At 33.9% G+C, this 18,019-nt stretch overlaps 3 protein-coding genes across 3 annotated transcripts; all 3 read right to left on the reverse strand.

Annotated features, from left to right (window-relative positions):
• Nucleotides 1-210: 210 nt before the first annotated feature.
• On the reverse strand, nucleotides 211-966 carry LOC133825739 (uncharacterized). Its single transcript, XM_062258644.1, has 2 exons — nucleotides 883-966; nucleotides 211-738 (listed from the first exon to the last, which is right to left on the reverse strand). Exons 1-2 carry the CDS (start codon nucleotides 964-966, stop codon nucleotides 211-213), a joined length of 612 nt encoding a protein of 203 aa, XP_062114628.1.
• A 3,822-nt stretch (nucleotides 967-4,788) lies between these two features.
• On the reverse strand, nucleotides 4,789-6,087 carry LOC133824398 (MDIS1-interacting receptor like kinase 2-like). The gene is made up of 2 exons (XM_062257276.1): nucleotides 5,347-6,087; nucleotides 4,789-5,193 (listed from the first exon to the last, which is right to left on the reverse strand). Exons 1-2 carry the CDS (start codon nucleotides 6,056-6,058, stop codon nucleotides 4,799-4,801), a joined length of 1,107 nt encoding a protein of 368 aa, XP_062113260.1. The 5' UTR covers nucleotides 6,059-6,087; the 3' UTR covers nucleotides 4,789-4,798.
• LOC133825740 (leucine-rich repeat receptor-like serine/threonine-protein kinase RGI4) lies at nucleotides 6,059-7,729 on the reverse strand (the record flags this gene model as incomplete). Its single annotated transcript, XM_062258645.1, has 1 exon — nucleotides 6,059-7,729. A coding segment is annotated over exon 1 (1,671 nt), but the record flags the coding sequence as incomplete, so codon positions are not given.
• Nucleotides 7,730-18,019: the final 10,290 nt, after the last annotated feature.

Raw genomic sequence — 18,019 nt, forward strand, 5'->3', positions numbered from 1 at the left:
TTATGGTTTAAATTTTCCTGTAGATCTGGGTGATCTCCTCAATTTCTAGCATTTCTAGGCTCCGTGTTATATATACTCACAGACCTAGTGTAATTCGAGCTTTCACTGACATGGCTTGTTGCATGATTATTACGAGATGAGTTTCCTATCAGTCTCCTCGTCTCAATAGTTTAAGACCGTGACATCTGGCTCCTCGTAGGATGAGGACCCCTACACTCTCGAGCAACTTCTTTTTTTTCCATGTCTATGCCCAGCTAAGCTATCCCTATCTTGGTGGGCCGGTCGTGGATCCCTCCGAACTGGCAAATGGTGCCTTATTGGCGACGTCGGGTGCCTTATTAGAGAAGGTGGATGCCTTCCATTGTGGGGCCTAGATGGCCCTGAATTCACCCGATCAGGCTCTGGTACATTCTGTGTGGCACCAGGATTTTGGGTACGAGCCACTGAGGGGGCTCGGTTATTCCCTATTCCTACTTGTGCCTCTAAAGTTGGGTTGGCAGCACCTTCAGCCCGGTTACTTCTCCGGGGTCTCGGTGGAACAGGATGCGATGCTGGTGGCGGAGCTTGCTCTGCCCTTCTGGCTGCCGCATTCTTACGAGGTTGCCTCTTAGGCCTACGAGGTGGGACTTGAGCGTCCCGTGGAGGCGGAGATTGGGTATCTTGCGAAGGCGGGGCCTGAGCCACCTGTGCTTCAGTAGCTAGTCTGGCTAGCTCTTCATTGCGTTTTGTAGCTTCTGCCTACAATTTACACAGTTGGCGATTCTCGAGTTCCATGATTGAAACATATCTCTCGGGATTGTAGTATATATCCTCGTCGGCCCTAGGGGTAGGTGGTCCCCGGGAGTTAGACGAGTCACTCCACTCATTGGGATCAGAATTCACCATAGGCTGCTTTCCAGGGCATTGGGGGTAGTCATCTTCATCTAGAATTTCCTCCTCAGGTATATTGGGATCATTTGCAGACATTGCTAATTCGAGAGGCTCTCTAACTAAATAGACTCACGCACTGTTTAATGGCTCTCAATGAAAACACCAAATTGTTGACACCATTTTTCGACAACTTGAAAATGAGAGCAATTAAACTAGAATATATCAGATGAAATGAAATAAGAAGATGAAAATAGGATCTTTTTACATGGTTCAGCAGTTAAATCTGCTTAGTCCACGAGTCTGTGTTATAAGCGCTTAAGAGTCTTCTGGAAACTTTAAGAGAATAGTTGCCCAGAGTTTTCTCTCAAGATCTCAAGATTTCGGTCCCTTACAAATGGAGTTTCCTTTTCCATTTATAGAGAAGGTTTCAGAATTCGTTCTCACATATTTCGAGAAGACATTTTGCGAATCAAATGATATAATTCCACTTAATGCATTATTTTCTACGTACACGGTAACATCCCATAAAACGTGGGATTGGTTAAGAAATTACATAATATCCCTTAAACATAGGGATTATGCAACAATAAATACATTCACATGTAACCAACAAGCTCAGATACTGAGTCCATTACACCTCCGAGACTATTTGTCTATCACGAGCTCGTCATCTTATTTTGCCTATGCTCACAACAAGTAACCATTGACGAAGTCTTCACATTCGAGCTTATACTTCTTGAGCTCGAACCATCTTGTCTGAGGGCAAGAGATGCATCAGAAAATATATACAAGTGTTGAACCCTTGTTATTGCGAGCTTACCTCATAAGCTCGGAGCATCTTCGAGGCTACACACTCCTCAAGCTCACAAGGTAGTCATTTACAGCGAAACTGTTTGTCTGAAGGATCATATAATGACTATGCTTGTTTCGAGCTTACACCTAATGAACTTAGATTTGGGATCGTAATTCCTCAATCTCGAAATCTGGGTGTAACAAGGGTAAAAATATGTCTATAATTTTAATAAAAATTGGTTCACTTTTAAAAAAAATATGTAATAGAATGAATCACAGTTCTATAGGATATATAAATATTTATATCAATAATTTCTACATATATGACATTTAAATACAACGTTGACATAAATATATATTTACATAGCTACATGACATTTATATAAATTACAGTAATATTTAATTAAAAATTAATAATAGAATAAAATAATAATAGAAAAATTCAAGTGTAGAGTAGTATACATGCATTAACTATTTTTAGTTTCTATTTCTAATGTATCTCACAATGTCCTTTGGTGAATTTTATGAAGAAAAGGAGCTCCAATCACTTAATAAATAATAAACTAACATGCAAATTTATAAGATAAAAAAATGATATGTATGACTTTATTAGTTTTAAATAAATATGATTTAACTATTAAAATTGTATCATAAAATATCATATTTTTATTTATTTAATTATTTTGTTTAAGTTATGTTTGTTCTTATTTTTTAATTTTGCAGTGGTAACAAGATATTATATATTTAATATAATATTAATATTATACATGAATTCTAAATTTAAGTTTGTTGCTAGTTGATAGTAGAATATATTATATTATATATTTAATATGATATTATTCTAATATGTGAAGTTTAAGCTTAAGTTTAATTAAATTTTATTTAAGTTAAACATACGGTTTTATTATTTTTAAATAATTATCATTCTAAAATATCTAAAAAATATGCTATTTTAATTTATTTAATTATTTATTTATTTAATTTTATTTAAATTTAAATCATGTTTACAATCTACCGTTAAATATAAGATTATTATATTAAAGTTAAAAGGAAAAAAAATCGTTAAAACTAAGAATTTTTGTTATCTACACACTTTTTATATATAAGAGTTATATGGTATATTATATATATATACTAGGCTTAATTTTATTTAGAAAATATATTAATTTATGTTTATTATTTTTTTAATTATCATATATATTTTAAATAAATACAAAATGCCATATATTATAAAATAATGAATAAACATATTAAAAAAAATTAAACCAAAATATTGTTTATAGTTTAATTTTTTTTAAATAAAAAATTATCAAACTAAGAATCCGTTAGATACACACTTTTTGTATATAAAGATATGGTGCATTCTAGTTTTAAAATTAAATAATTTTTTTTTCCAAATTTTCCTCTATAAATAATACTAATGAACTTCATTGTAATAAAATATTAAGAAAAATCTAATTTAAAACTATGAATTTGAAAAGTTTATTTGATCAAAAAGTTACATGTACATGATCGAACTACCAAAATAGAATGGGATAAAAATCAGAGAACTAAATGCTTCACTTTGTAGTGAAAAGTGAGTTAATAGTTTTTGTGAATCTAAATCATTGAAATTCCGTCTAGTAAAATAGAAGAAATATAAATCTCCAAAATAATAGATAGGAATACCGCAAATAAAGCCATTGCGATACCCATCAAAGGAGTAGTTCCCCACCCAGGAGCTACTTTACCATATTCTGAATTCAATGGTTTCAATAAACTCCCTGCGCACCAGTTCATCTTGAACCAGATCTAGAACTACCCTCAACAGTTTGTGTAGCCATAAATCCTATTTTCTATTCATTGAGATATGTTGACTTTGTATACCATTCCATTGTATATAAATGATCTTAGTATAGATCTATTGTGGTCTTTTAATTATATAATAATGGAAACAACAACCCTAGTTGCCATATTTATATCTGGTTTACTTGTAAGTTTTACTGGGTATGCCTTATATACTATACTGCTTTTGGGCAACCCTCTCAACAACTAAGAGATCCATTCGAGGAACACGAGGACTAGTTGAAGTAATGAGCCTCCCTATATTGGGAGGCTCATTACTTTCAATTGAGATAATGAAAAATTATTTCATTTTTTAGTTGGAACTTTAGGCGGTTCTCGAAAAAAGATAGCGAAAAAAATGATTGCTAGAGTTGAGACTAAAAGGAATGTATAAACCAATGCTTCCATAGATTCGATCGTGGTTTACACTTATAGCTTCCATACCTATTTATTTGAGATCGTCTCCCGGATAAAGAAAGAACAAACCAAGAGTCAAAGAAAAGACATCGATTCAAATCAAGATTTATCTGGTATTCTATATCAAATCCCAAAACTAAAGACAAAAAATAACAAAACAATATTCTATCAGACTACTTGTCTTCTTGTAGTTGGATCTCCAAGTTTTTTGAATGCTTCAAATTCTACTTGAGCATCCAAATCTGGGTCAATACCAGCAAAAACATCATATATTGTTGACTAACTTTTTTGCTAACAATTAATTAAACTAAAACTTAAAGAAAAAGATTGAACACGAGTTTTTACGTTGTTCAGGTTGTGAATAAACCCTAGTCCACGAGTTACCTGTATTAGGATTATAAGAACTTGCAAAGCTCAAGTTCTCTTGGGTTACAGGCAGCGTATAAGCTTACTCTTTAAATAAGAATTGAGATCCTTTCACTACAAAAAAAGATTGCTTTTGTCGATGCATTTTTGCGCCAGAAAAAATTAGATTTATGCCGGAAAAAGGTCCTCAGGACTTTGCCGACGTGTTTTTGCATGGACAAAGGCTTACTGTTAAAGTCGATCGTTAATAGGACTTTTGTCTGCGTAAAATGAACGACGCGGACAAAAGTATCTTTTACCGACTCAAAGCTACGCCGTGAAAAGTAATATTTTTTAATATAAAATTAAAATATATAATAAAAATATTTAAATATTTAAGTATGCATAAGTATGCCGAATCTAAACGGAAAAGAAATTTTTGTTTACTTATTTTGAAATTCATAAAAATTGAAAAATTGGAGATGATATTATAAATTCCAAAGTAGAGCATGGTGATAAGTTGCAAGAAACATCTTTGAATTTAATGAATTCAACTAATCTTATTTTCAATTTCTAGTAAAATTTCATGTGGGAACATTAGCTGTCCAAGTGAAATATCACTAAAACGCTTGGCTATCAATCGTTTGCGAGCAAGAAGTTGTTGAGAAACTAGCTTCATTGTTGGTCGATACATTGGTTTGGCATTTAGGCATGCAAATCCCAGCGTAGTAATAAGAACAATATCACTCTCAACAATCCCATTTCTTGGCGGTGATGGGCGATGGTCTATTATTTCAGTCAGCAACATATTTTGAATTGACGATGATGAAGATGACAATGATGACAAAAATTCTCCAGGGTGCTTACCCATTAGCGTTTCTGGTACCACTACACCAAAGCTATAAACGTCACATTTTTCTGTTATGGCCATGGTGTAGGCAAATTCTACATGTCAATCACAACAAGATGAAGTATCCTTGAGTTAAAGATTCGAATTTCTTTCCAAATCAATGATTTAATTTCACTTCAATACATGTAAGTGTAAAGAATATTAATTTGGCAAGGGAATGGAATGGAATGGAATGTAAAAAAAGTTACCTGGAGCAATATAGCCGTATGTACCAGCAATCATGGTTCGATTGGAAGTATCGGGATCAAGTAATCTAGCGGTTCCATAATCAGACACAAAAGCCTCAAATTCTGAGTTCAATAAGATGTTGGTGCTCTTTACATCACGATGAACAATTGGAGGAGTGGAATCATGATGCATGTAAGATAATGCATAAGCTATGCCTTTGATGACATTAATTCTCTTACTCCAATCTAATTCCATAGCTTCTAAATCATTGCTTAGAACACAAAACAAGCTTCCTCTTTCCATATACTCGTAAATCAAAAACATGCTTCTTTTGTTCAAACAGAATCCATAGAGTCTTATGATATTTTTGTGACGAATTTTAGTCAACGTTTCTACCTCATTCTCAAAACTCTTTCTGAATGATACTTCTTCAGCCTCTGAACTGTGAAGCTTCTTCAAGGCAACTACTTTGCCACTAGGTAGTTGTGCTCTATATACACTACCGTAACCACCTGTTCCAATGCAATATCGAATGTCAAAATCTTCCGTTGCTTTTAGGATATCTTCAAATGCAATTTGCCCATCATAATTCCATATCGACAATATATCACCATTTTTTGAAGCTCGTTTAGTAGGTTGGACTTGTCTAGTTTTGAAAAGGCACTTATGGGCCAACAGGAATAAAATGATCAAACAAAAGACAGAGAAGGCCAAGACGACGCAAATAATCATCGCAACTTGAGGGGTAGACTTGCGGGTAGGCTTGGTAGACTTGCGGGTAGACTTGGAGGTAGACTTGAAGCAATGAAGGGGATAGTTGAAAGAAATGATGTCAAGCTCTTTGCCGCCGGTTGGACACTTTAAAAAGTTGTAAGAAAGATCCAAATACCTTAATTCTGTCATGCTGGCAAATTCAGAAGGTATGATCCCTGATATGTTGTTATATGACAAGTCCAAGGAATACAGCTTTCTGAGCTTTACAATATTTGAATCCATGGAACCATATATTCTATTTGAACCTAGCGAAAGAACTTCAATTGATTGTAAAGCCGTGAGAATTGGCATAATTGGACAACTGAGGTTGTTGGAACTAACATCCAGAAATGTTAAGTTCTTCAAATTTGCAATTTCTAATGGAATGCAACCAATCATTTGATTTTGGCTAAGGTCCAACTCCACCAAATTGGTTAGATTACCCAAAGCCGGAGGTATGGAACCATTGATTTTGTTGTGGGAAAATGATAGGGAAGTCAATCTGTTCAGGTGGAATATACTGGATGGGAGGTGTCCTTGGAGCCTGTTGCCAGACAGGTGAAGAGAAACCATGTTCTTCAGCTTTCCTAAATCAATTGGAATAGACCCATTAATTTGATTAGATGACATATGTAGATGAGTGAGGTTGGAAAAAAGAGCAACAGTTGAAGGAATTGGACAACTGAGGCTGTTGTAACTAACATCCAGAAATGTTAAGTTCTTCAAATTTGCAATTTCTAATGGAATGCAACCAATCAATTGATTTTGGTTAAGGACTAACGACTCTAGGTTTCTTAGTTTTCTAATTTCCAGAGGGAGTGGACCATCAAATTCGTTTGAACTAAGGTCCAACTCCACCGAATTGGTTAGATCACCCAAAGCCGGAGGTATGGAACCATTGATTTTGTTGTGAGAAAATGATAGGGAAGTCAATCTGTTCAGTTGGAATATACTGGATGGGAGGTGTCCTTGGAGCCTGTTGTGAGACAGGTCCAGAGAAACCATGTTCTTCAGCTTTCCTAAATCAATTGGAATAGACCCATTAATTTCATTAGATGACATATTTAGATGAGTGAGGTTGGAAAAAAGAGCAACAGTTGAAGGAATTGGACCGCGAAAATGGTTATGGCTCAAATTTAATGTAATGAGATTCTTTAAACTACCCAATTCTCTTGGAATAGAACCATTTAGGCCATTATAAGAAAGATCAAACACCCTCAACCTGGAGAGGTTGGCAATTGAAAGAGGTAATTGGCCTGTTAGACAATTTTTGGAAAGGTGAAGGTGGGTGAGTTTTGAAAGAGTACCTAGGTGGGATGGAATAACTCCAGAAATCCCAGCACAGGAAAGATTCAGATGGACTAAGTTTGGAAAGCAAGACCAGTTGAATTTCTTCAATGACCATTGTTCACAATATTCACAATAATAATGAGAAAGAGTAATTTGAGTAATCTGTCCAGCGGGGTCGCAAGTGATACCTGACCAATTGCAATATTGGGTTGTATTGTAGACAGAGTCGTGGCTGCACCACCCACTTCGGAGCAATGAAAGCACTTCTGGTTGATCTCTGTGGTACGGTGAAGCTTGAACTAGGACATTGGCTGCATAGGCTAGTCCTACAATAATGAGTATTAAAGTGGAGGATTTCATGGTTTACAGAGATGAGTGAGTGACTGCTTCCACGGTCTGCTTGAACTTGAAGACGTTATTATATAGTACTTTGCGACAGTGACACAAGAATAATTGAACCCCGTGGTAAATAGAGAGGAAATGTTATTTGACATTAATTCTACGTTGTCACGTGAAAGATAAGATTGAATTCAATGACTCCAACGTGATTGAAATATAGCAAACTAAATGACTACTTGGCCCCAATGAAGCTTTCGAGTTGACTGGCTTTAAGATTATATGATTTAAAAATGAAGATTGCAAACTAATATTGTTTTGGGGTTTAGATTTCTGGTTGTCTTCTTAATGTTTTAATATATTGTTTGTTGGGTTTTAAAGGTGCTTTGAGATTGTGGAGTTAGACTTCGATACAGATCCTAAGGTAACTTGTTCTGTCTTTCTTTTTAGTTTCAATATTGTTAAAATTAAAAGAAATATGTTGACATAAAAAGATGCAATGTGTATATATTCAGTCTCCTTTTGAGTCAAACTTCTTTTAGCACTCATAGCTTGCAAATTACTTATCCTTTTTGGTATTTTGCTTAAACACAGTCTTAGCTATATTGTATGCACGCTAGAGACAGTGGTATGCTCGTTGAGATGGTTAGAGACAGTGGTTGTCACCAACTTAGAAAGTTTACATTAGTATATAGAAGAGATAAGAAGATACATTCTTGTTAGTGTAAGGTTATCAAAGTTTACCAGCTTAAAAGACAGTGGTTGTCAAATATGATATGTCATATATTGAATTGAGGCAGAAATGAGCATAGACTTGTTAGTATAAGGTTATCAATATTGAGTGTTGTTTTGGTTTGGTCATATAGTATCTAATTCTGGTAGAGGAACTTGAAAAAGAGATGGTTTTGAACAATTTGTTTGTAGCAATATTCAACTAGGATTGGGATGAAATTCAGTTTATGTTTTGTTGTTGAGTTGTGTATTTTGTTTGAGTGATCTTGAGAACTTAGAGAGAATGAGATTATTAATTAGTATTTGTATCTTAGATTATAGTTTCCTCCTCTTTCTCTTAGATGATCATTGCTCTGACTTTCTCATCCAAATTTTCAACTTCTAGAACTACATGGAATGGAAGTCTTGTTTTTTCTTTTCTTTCTAAAATGGGAATTCTCTTTTTGGACTGTTTATGATGCTCTGTCAAGTACAGCCCAGAATCCCTTTTTCCTTTTCGAACTGCTGTAGACCATGATGATGAACATTTAAGTTCTCAGGTGCATAGGCATTTGACAAAGTAGCAACATCATCAACATTGTGTGTTTCAGTGCAACTGTTTAATGTAAAAAGCATGAAAATGATTATTATGATAATCATTACCAGTGTCTGAGAAAAAGAGCCCATGTTTTCATTCAACCAAGAAAAATAAAAATCATCAAAGCACCAATCCAATATTCAACTTATAAATCTGCCACTTTTATTTATCTTTATTCTTTCTTTCTTTACTACATACAGAAAGTGGGTTTTTTTATTTATTTATTTTTTCATTTTTCTTCAAACATATAAGAAGTGGGATTTCACAATTTTATGATACATATGCCAATTTAGATCGGAGAATAATGTCTTGTACTTATTTTTTTGAGTCAGGGTTGTTTTTATTTCTTTTCCTGTTTAGTTTCTTTGTCTTTCTTTTGAAGGTATAGTGTTTTTGGTCAAAGAAACTTCAGATTATCAGATTTAGAGTAGTGGTCCTATTTATATATATAGGTATGTATAACAATTTTGAAATCTGAACATAACCATTAGATATTTTATTTTTTGGATTTTTTTATTATAAGAGGAGTGGCTGATTGCTTAACAGTTAGCAGACATAAAAACAAATTAATCAATCATACATTTCACTTGTTAAAGAAGAAAATAATAATAAATACACTGCAAAGAATTTTCTTATATATCCTTATACAATTTTCATACAAAGAATCTAAAAAGGGAACAATTATACAATAGATAGATAGAAAATGGTACATGCATGATCTGATTGTATTATTAACAAATAAACCCAATTATAAATTGTTATATATATTTATATAAAAGGGTTGAACATTTATTGCTCTGCTAATAATTTGATAGGAAGTTCCTGTCAAAATAGCATAACACAGTAGAAAAAAAAGAAGAAAAGGGTAGAAGAAAATTCTGAATTGTATTGATTACCAAGATTTCGAGAGCTTGGTTCTCTCCAAACAGGTATTAAACCTTACAAAATACTTGACAACCTCTCCTCTCTACAGACCAGCCTATTTATTCTAAAGGACTAGGAAAATACGGTGCACTCACCCATACTCTAATACAACCCAAATAACTAACTCTTAATTTTTATCCCCTGCTGCAACCCCACTGGTATTCTTCTTGTGCTTCCTAGAATACACATAAGTGAGGGAAGGTCTATCAATACCCCTGGCCAAAAGTCTCACCTTGTCCTCAAGGTGGAAATGAGGAAATTGCTTCTGTATGACCTGAAAATATTCCCAAGTAGCCTCAAATTCAGGAAGGTTGACCCATTTGATGAGAGCTTGTGGTTGAATCTTGTGTGTTCCAGGACGAAAATCCAGGATATCTTCAGGTTCCAATGTCCATTCCAGTTCTGTTGTCAACCCCGGAGGAATACTAGTAGCCTGCTGTTGTGGCCCGAGTGCTGCCCGTAGAAGAGAGACATGGAAAACAGGATGGATGACAGCCTGTGGTGGGAGCTTGAGGCAGTAGGCAGCTGCCCCAACTCGTGCCAGCACTGGAAATGGGCCAAAAAAACGAGGAGAGAACTTTTCATTGTGACGTTTGGCCACCGATCTTTGACGATACGGTCGAAGCTTTACATAGACCAAATCGCCAACTTTGAACTCAACATCCCGACGTTTACGATCCGCCTGAACTTTCATCGGCTGCTGAGCTCGCTGAAGGTTTTCTTTCAACAGGGAAAGAATGTCATCCCGCTCGTGTAGGTGCTGCTCTACTGCTGAGACTGGAGTTGTGGCTGCTTCAAAGCGAACCAATGGAGGAGGGTCACGGTGATAAAGAGCTCGAAAAGGAGTCATGCCTGCTGAAGAATGAAACAGAGTATTGTACCAATACTCAGCCCATGAGAGCCATTTAGACCATTGACGATGTTTAGGCCCAACAAAACAGCGGAGGTAAGTCTCTAAACCCCGGTTGACTACCTCAGTTTGTCCACCTGATTGTGGGTGGTAAGCGGTACTGTGTTTCAGCAGAGTGCTTTGCAAATGAAAGAGCTCCTTCCAAAAAGCACTAAGGAAGATCTTGTCCCTATCTGAAACAATCGAGCGAGGCACACCATGTAACTTCACAATCTCACGAGTAAACACCTCAGCAACTGTCATGGCAGAATAAGGATGGCGAAGAGGGATAAAATGACCATATTTTCTTAAGTGATCCACCACCACGAGAATTGAATCAAAGCCATTCGAAGGTGGTAACCCCTCTATAAAATCCATGGAAATATCTTCCCAGACTTGTGCCGGAATAGGGAGTGGTTGGAGTAACCTGGCTGGGGATTGAGCCATATATTTATTCCGTTGGCAAACTGAGCATTCCGCAACAAATTTCTAGACATCCTTCCTCATACCCAGCCAATACAAGTCTGTGGCCATTCTCTGAAATGTCTTGAAAGTACCCGAATGTCCTCCCATATTACTGCTGTGATATTCTTCTTGTGCTTCCTAGAATACACATAAGTGAGGGAATGTCTATCATAATTACAGCCTTTATGGTATAAATTTCCATTAATTAATTAATAAGAATATATATTGTGGGCTATGTAATATAACATCATCGTGAGGCAGGTAAATATATATATGTATATGTATGTTTGTTTTAAGAGTAAGATAAGTCTTTATCATTGGTATATTTTGTCCAGTAAAAATATAGTGTGGAATGAGCTTTGTTGGTTGTGGTAGATGCTGAAGATAATGACACGTGTGTAAATATTTGTCCCATTTTGAAAATCTAAAGGGGAACCAAAACCTTGTCTTGGATTGGCTACATGAGTACCTTCTCATAAATGTCAAAATCCAATTAGAAGCATCGAATGTTTTATTTGCCTAATTTTGACCAACCAAAAAATTTGCTTACAAATGTGCTGACAAGCTATGCAACAACATAAGGCATCTGTTTAGTCATTTTGATTCATGTTTTGATCATTACTCTGTTTATATATGCTTAATCATTTATCTATTCTAAGAAGCTTTTAGATGACTACTGGTAGAGAATTATTCTTATTGTTATAGATTATAATTTATGCATTCTAGGTGTTTGAGTGAATGTCTCAATAAGTACAAAATACTCAATAGACTTGTGCGTTATTTATTGTGTGAGTGGCAAATGACTACTGGTAAAAAAATTTCTTTTCTTTTGATTCTCTCAGTTGGTGTTTTGTGTGAATTTACACAACTTGATGGATATCTTCTTCTATCTAAATGATATTTTTTGGCTTTTCTTGATATGAGAATTAACACTAACTGTATTAGGCATTATTGTTAGTGTTTATTTACTCTCTTCCTTCTATGATTTGTATGGAACAATTCATTTCCAATTTGTTTTATGTTCAAATAAATTCAAATTTTAGTCTTTTTCATGTCATTAAAAGTTTTACATCACTGTCTTTTTCTTTATAATTTCATTTTAGCCAAATAAGAAGATTTAACTCCATCTCTATTTCGTTTCTCAATCTGATGTTATTCTAATAAATTTTTGCTATATATTGTCCTTGCCTATTTAATTTTATTTAATGCTAAGTTTTTTTTTCTCTTTAGTTGAAACTTTTCTAGTTGGCTGCCTTCAAAAGAAGAGGCAAGATACTTGGTGTGCAAGTAATTTTTTTACGGGAGACTCTTATTTTTGTTTGCAAGAGGTATTTCTTTTACCTTGGTTTTATATTATTGAAATATTAGAGGAGTTTGAATATCTTAAATATTCATCCATAGTGAAGTAGGTTCTGAGATTATTATTGTGTGCTGAGGTGATAACGGAAGGTTGAGACCTTGTGTGTCTTAGTGAAGTAGGATCTGAGAAATTTGTGTGCTGTGGTGAGATAAGGAAGAAAACATGTGTGTTGTTTGTCTATATGCTTGTTAAGGTAGCTTTCATTTCCAATTGATTTTATATATGTAGGTCGCTTAATGTCAAAGAACAGTCAATAATTGAAAATACCACTACAAGAATACCAACCAAAAGTAGAACCTCCCCTCCTTGATATTGAAAACCCAATAACTAAACACATAAAGAGAGAGTACTTTGAGTACTAATAAGATATAAGGAAGGCCATGCACTTGAAATTATTGGACAACTAGCATTGTTAATACTTATAAAAAAAAAAAGGCCATGCCTAAGAGCAGCTTCCCACAGAGAGCCCCCACCAGAAGAAGAGCAAAAATTCCTCAACACCTTCAAACTATCGGCATTGTCAAATATCCTAGCATTAAATTAGATATACAATTTTACATATAGCTATACTTGCATTTTTCTATATAAGAACATATGAATGTCTATGAATACAAATATCTATTCCATATAAAATATATATATTCCTCATCTTCATATAAGGAAAATAAAAACTTTAAAAAAAATTATTTAGGTAGAAATTAAGGAGTTATGACATTAAAACAAATTGCTTTTCTTGAGGTAAAAACAATACCCTCATATAGTATTTAAAAAAATAATGATGAGTTAGTATATGGAATTAAGAAAAATATATCAATACTTGTCAATTAAACTAAAGTAAATTTTTTTTTAATTTTAGAGTTATGAAGCATTAAAGTAAATATGCACCTTGTATGAGAAAAAAATAATATATTCATTGCCCATAGTAGTAAAAGCTATAAGAATAGCAATTAGAGATTGTGTTATTGAAATAGAAAGAGAAATATCTAAGTGTAAAAGCACAATTCTACTCACTCAATTCCTCATTCCTCTACTCGACCAGGTTGGCTATATGTACCCTTTTAAACTGCCCCAAACCCAGTGCCAACAATGCTCCCCTCCCATTAGAGTGCCATATGTCCATACTAACAATTCACTCCTAGCCAACTAGAGTCCTATCATTCTTTCCTTTGATAAATGAGCTTAATTGATTATTTAAATTGGTGCCAGTTTCAAATGCTTCAATTTATCATTCAAAGAATGAAATTACTCGAAAATAACTACATTCTATTCTCTATTCCAAAATAGGAGTTGTACTTGTCTTTCTAAACTACATAGCAATAGCATCAAATAAAAAGTACTAAAATTTCGAAGTCACTTCAGTATAAATCCATGTACATTATCTAACAATAACATCTCAACGTAACTTCACTTTATATAGTTACGATGTGTACAAGAACAAAAGCTTGAGTAACAAACATAATAAAAATAAATAAAAAAGAATAATATTGTAGAGTCCAAGAACTTTACTTAGCTAAGATAGATAATAGTATGATAGTATTTATAGCATTATCTTTGTTACTGTGAATTTTTGGTTCAGACCGGGAATTATTTGGACACTCATAGTAGTACTTATAGATTTTCTAAGTTTAATCTATAGTTTAAGAATATTAAGTTAACCTAAGGTTTGATTAATGTGACTGATATTAAGGATTATATTTATTATACTATCAGGTTTAGATATCAACCAATAGGATTTTAAGCACATGTTATGAATGGTGCTTAAGGATTAAGTATTTTTTAGGATTAAATTTAATATGGAGTAAAGTTTGAATGTTATAGGGTCAGTCAGCAGCTTTGAATACGTTGAGGGCTTAGTCAAGGCTGTTTACCCCATTCAAACTTAGCTAAAATTGTGTAATTTCGTGTTTAAATATTCAGCGTATGCCGATATATCGCAGCTATAGGGGGCGATATATCGCAGCACGTAGATACGGAAAACACGAATCGATGCACGGTCGCCTCGGGAACAGTGGTCCAGGCGATATATCGCCTCCACCAGCATGTTTTCAAACACTTTTGAATTCTTTTCCTTTTGGCCATTCAAACTCCTTCAACAGTCCAGCATCTTTTGAACGAGTCTTCAGCCTCTGCTGAACGATTATTCAAATGATTTTCACCTAAAAAGCCATTATTTTTATTCAAGTAAAATCAAGATACTTTCATTCCCAAACTCTATAAATAGGACCTAGTACCCAGCCATTATTCACCTTTTACTCTAAGTTCAGAAGCTGCAAGTGTTAGGAGAGTGTGAGAGTTAAACACCTGGGTTTGGGAAAATCATAAGCTTAAACATCATAAGCTTATCAAACACTTTGGGAAGTGAGGTTCTATAGTATTTCGGTTGAGGAGTAGATTGGTCTTTCAAGTCTTTGAGGTAACCAAAACTCTAGTTCATTTCTGTATTATGTTATTTTCTTTCTCATAGTCTTCTACTCAATCTCTAACCTTAATCTTCATTTTGGTTAGGGAATCTAAGTTCTTGAGCACATAAGTTTCGGTAAGCATGTTTCTCAAATGGTTTAGTCTTTACATCCCTTTCATTTCATCTTCTTTCTTCTTTAGACTCACTCTTTCTTATGGTTTTAGGAGTGTTCCAAAAAGTCCCAACTCAGTCCACACATCTCGGTAACTTTGGTAAGGAAAATAGGCTAGAATCAATATGTTATATGCTTATGTTATCTATGTTTTATGTTGTTAAATGTGTTATGATATGTATGCATGTATGTTTGTAGGCTTGGGCATATGACCCATATGACTAACAAGACCCCAAATGGGTTATGGGCATATGACCTACTTAGCTAGTAGGACCCCACTAATCCCATGGGCATATGCTTGTTTAGTCTATGGGACCCCAAGTAATAATGACCATTATAATAAGTGTATGTTATATGTATTATGTTAAGTCTTTATGTTTCTTATCAAGTTATGTTTATGACTATGTGTTAGATTTTCCTTGCTAAGCATTAGGCTCAGTCTTTTTTGTTTTATGTGCAGGAAAATAAGCTTTAGGGGCGGTAAGATTCGTGACGCTTAGAGGATGTGTATTGATGGTGAATGGAGTCAAGGGGCCGAGAGTTATTCGATTCGAGGATGTAGTTTCTGTTTTATGTCTTTTTACATGTATTTTCCGCACCATTTATGTAATGTCTTTTATTTTAAATCATGTTTTGTTTTTAAAGACAATGGGATCCCATATCCTTCTTAGTATTCTATTTATTTGTAAGTAACTCTTATTTTACAAGTTACTCAATAAAATTATGGTATTTTCGTAAGAATGTAAGTTTTATGTATAGTTTCGTTAATGGTCCAAATAGTCTAGATTAGTGGGTCATTACAAATATACCTGATATAACCATAATAGTCTTTTCTTGGTCTCCAAGCTGTCAAATTTCAATGTTGGATGTTCACTACCACCTCAGATTCTCGTTTTATTGAGAAATAGAATCCTACTTCTCTGTTTACATTGAAAGAGTAACACCTACAGTTTCCCTTACTTATCTCATACGAATCATATATCAGATAATGACAAAAACTAGACCTGTTAATTTTCCAAGTGTTTCTGAATAGAAATTGGGTTATTATTTAATGTTTGTCCAATTTTTTTTTATTAACTAATTCTTAGTGCATTATAACATCAGCCAATTCCTGCAACGTATATACTCCACACTATTGTACTTTCTTATTCATTATTTAAATATCAACTTAATAATTGAGGATGTTCCCTTTTCAACTTTTATTTAAAATGAGTGCAATATAACTCACAATGCAATATAAAGGTCTCTCCTCTTAGCCATCACAAACAAAATTAAACTCAAAAAAAGATTCTTCACAAAATAATGGCATGATCGATAAAAGATTTTACTAGAATTTAGAAGATTTTTTTAATCTAGAATCCATAGAAAACAGTGAATGCTTGTATAAAATATGTTCAATGTACACTTTATCAATGACTTAGGAAGCTTAACAATAATAGCAAACTAAAAATAGCACCCTTATTTGATAGGATAGGATCAAGCACAACAGAGTAAGGTTGGTTAAGAAAACATAGCTTGGTCAGAGTTGTAACCTTCAACAACAATTTTGTTAGCACACACTTTATTTAAAAAAAAATCTATCCATGTGGGCAAGTTTCCTAGTTCAAATCCCTTAGAGTTATAGATATTTGAGATTCATGCCTTGACACAGGAAACTAACAAAAGGACAACCATAGAAAAAGTTCTCCAATATGCTTTCAGTTTTTTTTTACGAAAAAGGATAACAAGGTGTTGATCCATTTTCATACTTTTTGATATTTTAAACAATCCAAAAAACATGACCGATTGTAAAGACCGGAAATTAAAATGGTTTTCCAAATGTTGAATCATAAGCTCCATCCATAAAGGGATAAATTACCAAGTCTTTTATGCTGTTGGATTTTCACTTTTCAAATCCCTCTATTTTAGTTATAGATAGTAGATATAAATATTAGGGTGGACAGAGCAACAATTAAATCCCAAAAACCTCACGAAAAAGGTTGTAATTAATATATATACTCTTGTCAATTTTAGAAAGATTATAACACAGGGAACTCAATCTCTATTGCAGAAATTAAACGAATTAGTAAAGTCACTATAGAGCCCTTAGAAACACAATGGCCAAAAGTTGGAAAAGCAGCTAACAAACTTAACAAAATTATAGTAAAGGCCAATAAAACAAATAAAACAAAAAAATTGACAAATAAGACACAACACACAAACGGAGAGCAGAACACCAACACCAACACCAAATCAAAGTTTGCTTTCATATTCAAAGAAAATAGGTTGAAAGAGCATACATTCTATATATTTAAAAAAAAAACGACAGCCTAAATCCTATATCAAGTGAAAACACAGCAAAACAAACTTGAGTATTTATACGATATTGTGTTTGGTAAGATATTCATTTCACTATCAGGAAAAAAAGATATTGAATTTATTTAAGATAAGAGAAGATGAACAATGAGAAGCAAACTTGGGAGAAGGAACGTACTACTCTAGAGTTTCTAATTTTTTCCCTTATTTTGTCTATTATGCTTATTTTTTGTGTGGTTATATTACCTCACTCATCTTATAAGATGTTTCTTCAATAATAATTGGATAATCCTCTCTCTGAGATTTGCCACCAGTCTGAGAGTAATAAACTGTATTGAGTTCCATCTATTTAATCATCACCTTCTAACCTTCCCAAAACTTGGAAGTCACAATAAAGTCTTCATCTAATAAGATAGACCTTGAGTTTCGTGAAGGGTGATCGACCTTGGTGTGATCATTGTCAACGTCATGGTCACACTCGCTCCACTTGTTGGGAAAT

This window comes from Humulus lupulus, chromosome 3 (genome assembly GCF_963169125.1).
Source record: "Humulus lupulus chromosome 3, drHumLupu1.1, whole genome shotgun sequence".
NCBI classification, from domain to species: domain Eukaryota; kingdom Viridiplantae; phylum Streptophyta; class Magnoliopsida; order Rosales; family Cannabaceae; genus Humulus; species Humulus lupulus.

Bases quoted from the DNA above. Each gene is read 5' to 3' on its own strand.
- LOC133824398 (XM_062257276.1), bottom strand. From the start codon at position 6,058: ATGATTATTTGCGTCGTCTTGGCCTTCTCTGTCTTTTGTTTGATCATT. The intron at 5,194-5,346 runs GTAACTTTTTTT...ATTGACATGTAG, and splicing joins ATACGGCTATATTGCTCCAG to AATTTGCCTACACCATGGCC.
- LOC133825739 (XM_062258644.1), bottom strand. From the start codon at position 966: ATGTCTGCAAATGATCCCAATATACCTGAGGAGGAAATTCTAGATGAA. The intron at 739-882 runs GTGAATTCTGAT...TGTAAATTGTAG, and splicing joins GCCCTGGAAAGCAGCCTATG to GCAGAAGCTACAAAACGCAA.